Here is a 4692-nt window from a genome sequence, read left to right as displayed (position 1 = left end):
ATAAGGTTGCTGCGAGATCTAGTGAGAATCATTCAAATTCTGCACAGAATTCTGTGTTATAAACAGCGCTGACATACGTCAGGAAACCAGAAGCGGTAACGCTAACTGTAACCGTGGTGTTGTGGTAGAAATAGTCTAATGCATTACATCATTCATTTCAGGGTTTGTACAACCTTTTGAGAGAGAATTAAGCACTTTTCAATGACTTTCAAGCATTTCGCACAACTATTTCCAGCACTTTAAAGCTCTAAAATGATCCAGTTTGAATGTTATTTTTAATGGGATGACCAAAATATACTTTGTGGTAAACAAACTCTTATGTAAAATTTAAAAAAATACATCAAATCACAATTATAACCAGTAGATGGCAGCAGAGGAGCACTTATTGGCTTATTAGTCATTCATTTCTACTTTTTCTCTATATTTTGAAATTATAAAATCTGAAATATTATAAAATATCAAATCATCAAGAAATCAGATTTTGTCAGAATTTTACACTTTTTTGTGTATGAAGAAAAGTCACAAAGTGCCTTGGAAAACACACTTTTCTTCAATTTGCTACTAAACCACACATAATCACTGAAGTTGGTCAGTTCCATATACTAGAAGAATAATGGTACATTTAATAAGAGTGGAATATATGAATTTTCTATATAAAAATTTGATTTTGCACCTGTTACTGTTGTTAATAAAAATAAATTTTGTATGCATCTTAATTCAAGGTTAGTGTTTTACTGTCAAATCTGTATAAACAATAAACAAAAGAAAAATAAACAAGAAATGAACATGTAATATTATTAGTAACTGCATTTATTAATGCAAAACAATAGTAATTTTATGATTAAATGATCTATATTTTAATACTCCCGCACACCACCCCCAGTGCTACCAAATCTGCTCCTGGTGCCACCATCTGTAGAACTTAGTGGCGCTGGTGCCACTGCTCTTAAATGTTAGTCTGGAGCCTTGCACCACAAAACCAGCTCCGATCACGGCGTCTTCCATTCACTGGATGTTGATGTTTGTAACCGCTTCAGAGTTCCTGCTGCTGGTGCGAATGCAACCAGGAAACGGCCCGCGGGAGAAATCGTTCTCTAGGAAACACCCTGCTGGCTAGTTCCTCGAACTATGCGGTGTGAAACGAGACGATAGTCTTTTATGCGGTTTGATGGTTCATTGGACAAAACTGTTTAACCGCAGAATGGCTCCATTTATCAATTGCGGTGAAGTTACAGTGATCACATATAGTGAATACACGCTTGTGGTCCTCAGATGAAGGTTTTGAAGAGGCAGCAGCGTATGATAAAGAACCGGGAATCGGCCTGCCAGAGCCGCAAGAAGAAGAAGGAGTACCTGCAGAACCTGGAGGCGCAGCTGCGGGAGGCGCAGCAGGAGAACGAGCGCCTGCGCAGAGAGAACCAAGCGCTGCGGCTCGCCGGGAGAGAGGTCAGACCCTGCAGCCGCACGCGGTGCATTTTTTTAGACATTTTTCATGCTGTCTAATTGTGTGTTGTGCCAAACAGGCTACGGAGTCTGGCAGCAACAAGAGAGCTCTGTGTGTGATGGCTCTGTTCCTCTTCATCACCTTTACCTTCAGCCCCGTCAGGTAAACGCTGCAGCTACAAACACACACTCTAAACACGAAACACATTAGCAAAGAACATACTGCTGGTGGCTTGGGTTGGAAATTGGGAACCGGTTCTTCAGTTCTTGTGCCAATGCAGGTGAAACATCAGAATAAAAAACTGTGTTTTCAGACAGCAAGCATACAGTACAACTCGTGTAGATCAGGTTAATCAAGGTAATGAAGATCTTCAGGTTTGCTTGATGGCTGTTTCACACATCCTCCGTCTGCAGTGCGTGTGCGGTTCGTATGCAGTGCAGAAGCAGCACGGACTCATTCTGCTTTCACACAGGATGCGTTTGCAGTCCGCTACTGATCTTTCCACAAACAACATTTATCCATTATTTTGATTTCAAATCCGAACGTTGTTACTGACAATGCTTTTTCTGCATTGTGATCCTTTTTTATCACAGTACAGTAATACAATCTTTCATAGACGTTCGTTTATACTCAATAGATATAAACAATGTATTATTCATGCATTTGACTTCTAGGTTTGTATAATAAGTTGCTCAAGCAAGTGGCAGCACATTTAAACACAGCATATAGCCTATACATTTCTTACGTTAAAAGTAGGCTATCACAAACATTTAAAATGAAAACTCATCACTGACAGAAACAGTCAGCTCTCGTGCCTTTTCTTTTGCATTTAAATCTTTATTACAAGCAATCCCACGGGTCTTAAAGAACTTTATTTTTCTCCTCCACAAGTGCATCTATCATGTTGCCTTGTTTATCTAAAAGTGCCACAAAGCCACGTGTTGAAACACAGTAGACTTTAATTCTATCCATTTATTGTGAAATTACTACATTTCCGTGTCAATCCATGTTCATTTTTACTGTGAACAATGCGCTGTCACTTTAATTCAGAAAAAACAGCACTTGTTTACATGAGGATGTGTTGTTAATTATGTTGAATGTCATCAAGTGAGATTTGATATATATATATATATATATATATATATATATATAAGCTTTCATAGAGGTAAGCCTATGCAGTACAGCTACAAAACTTATTACTGATGTCTACTACCTGGTAGAGAACTGATTACATAACACACCACGCCTGTAGAATGTAATATTCATACAGGCCACATATCTTGCTTGCTGCAACCATTCCAAGAAAGAATGAATGAATAAATAAATAATTAGAATATGTCCGTCCGAGTAAAAAATTATGACTATCATACGTTTTTAGCATGATTTACAGAAGACTCCCACTAAAATGTCATTCTGTGTAACTGTAGTTCATATACCAAAACATCTTGCTCGGCATATTTAGAACAAAAAACATTAGATGACATTAAAAAAAACTCTATTTAAGGCTCACAGTGAAGCCCAAAAATACTAATTAGCTGTAATTTTAAATCTTTACCAATCTTTGCCACTATCCTTCAGACTACTAGACTTTACCTGTTTTTCAGCAAGAAATTTTTAATCACTTAAAATATAATAAAATTCTGTATGATCACTTAATCTTTTATAAATTTTAATAAGTGCAGGTAAGATATGAATGTTGTTTCAGTTTTACATAATTGTATCTGTTACGCTGAATGACGATGGAACATTATTTCACCCATATTTTGACATTGTTCCAACAAAAGTTATTTGAAACATTAAAGTTCTGTTGATGTCTCTCTCCTGCAGTCTCAAAGACAGGACATTGGAAGCTGGGATTGAGGAAGCGGCTATTCCTCTGACAGGAAGACGCCTGCTGGAGTTTGAGAGATCTCAGGAGCTGAGCAGGAAACGGGCAAGCGAGAGAACCACGGAGCAGAAGACGGACAGAGGGGAGGAAGAACGCTGGAGGAAAGGAGAGCTGGACAAGAAGGCTGCAGTCTCGTATCAGTTCAGGTGAGTCTGACTGTGCAGAAGCACACACAAACACACACGTGGACCTCGTCAGTGTGTCTGAGCATGTGTTTCTTGTTCAGGAATCAGAGCGATGTGTTCAGTGATGTTAAAGACCTCCTCCTTCAGGACATAGACAGATATTTCTCGTCCTCTGACTGCAGACAGTTCAACCGCTCTGAGTCCCTCAGGTCAGTGTGTAAATACGTAATCATTATAGACCCTTTATCTCTACTTTGAGTCAGTCCATCTCATCTAATTTTCATAATTTACTTATCACTTAATCACAAAAAACTAAATCTAAAATGGTGAAGTTGATTTGATTATCCTATTTATTATTTTGTTGTTGTATTTAACTAAAATAAATCAATCATCTAATCAATTTTAAATAAACTAGTGAAAGGTTAGGACACATTTGTCTGAGTTTACTATTCTCATATTAAATTGAATAATTTTTTAATTAAATTACTGTTCTGAAATAGTGATACAAAAGAATGAGTTGGTATGTCCAAACTTTTGATCGGCAGTTAAAAAATATCAATTAATTTATTGAAGTAATGTTGAATATTGTTTAAATTCTTTCTTTCTTTCTTTCATTCATTCTTTCTTTCTTTTTTTTTTAAGGAACTATAAAGTTGATACTTCTATACCTTTCATACTTGTGTGAAGACAAACAGATTTGTTCAGAGTGCTTTACTCTCTCTCTGTTTCTCCATCAGGTTGGCAGATGAGCTGCGTGGATGGGTCCATCGTCATCAGAATAACCGGAAGTCTAATGGAAAGGCGAAGGTTGTGAAGAAAACTAAAATAGCTCAGGTGTGAAACCACAGCCGCTCTGTGACTCAGCAAGCTTTAGCAGACTCACTCAAACACAGAACCCGAATCATACAGACTCATTCAAAAACAGAACCGTATCGTACAGACTCCTCAAACACAAAACCCGTATCGTACAGACTCCTCAAACACAGAACCCGTATCGTACAGACTCCTCAAACACGGAACCCGTATCATACAGACTCCTCAAACACAGAACCTGTATCGTACAGACTCACTCAAACACAGAACCCGTATCGTACAGACTCCTCAAACACAGAACCCGTATCGTACAGATTCACTCAAAAACAGAACCCGTATCGTACAGACTCCTCAAACACAGAACCCGTATCGTACAGATTCACTCAAAAACAGAACCCGTATCGTACAGACTCCTCAAACAC

At 38.0% G+C, this 4692-nt stretch overlaps 1 protein-coding gene across 4 annotated transcripts in view; it reads left to right on the top strand.

Moving 5' to 3' along the window:
* LOC107726167 (cyclic AMP-dependent transcription factor ATF-6 beta-like) overlaps window positions 1-4692 on the top strand; it is a 22342-nt gene that overhangs the window by 11110 nt on the left and 6540 nt on the right. For all 4 annotated transcript variants that reach the window (XM_016535686.1, XM_016535684.1, XM_016535685.1 and 1 more), the window contains exons 9-13: window positions 1273-1446; window positions 1524-1606; window positions 3272-3478; window positions 3559-3666; window positions 4195-4291. In XM_016535686.1, coding sequence (XP_016391172.1) covers window positions 1273-1446; window positions 1524-1606; window positions 3272-3478; window positions 3559-3666; window positions 4195-4291 — 669 coding nt within the window. The remainder of the gene's footprint in view (window positions 1-1272; window positions 1447-1523; window positions 1607-3271; window positions 3479-3558; window positions 3667-4194; window positions 4292-4692) is intronic.

Source organism: Sinocyclocheilus rhinocerous, unplaced genomic scaffold (genome assembly GCF_001515625.1).
Source record: "Sinocyclocheilus rhinocerous isolate Xijiao unplaced genomic scaffold, SAMN03320098_v1.1 scaffold1628, whole genome shotgun sequence".
Taxonomy (NCBI): domain Eukaryota; kingdom Metazoa; phylum Chordata; class Actinopteri; order Cypriniformes; family Cyprinidae; genus Sinocyclocheilus; species Sinocyclocheilus rhinocerous.
Note: the sequence above shows the minus strand (reverse complement) of the source record. Positions and strands in the feature narration are given on the sequence as shown.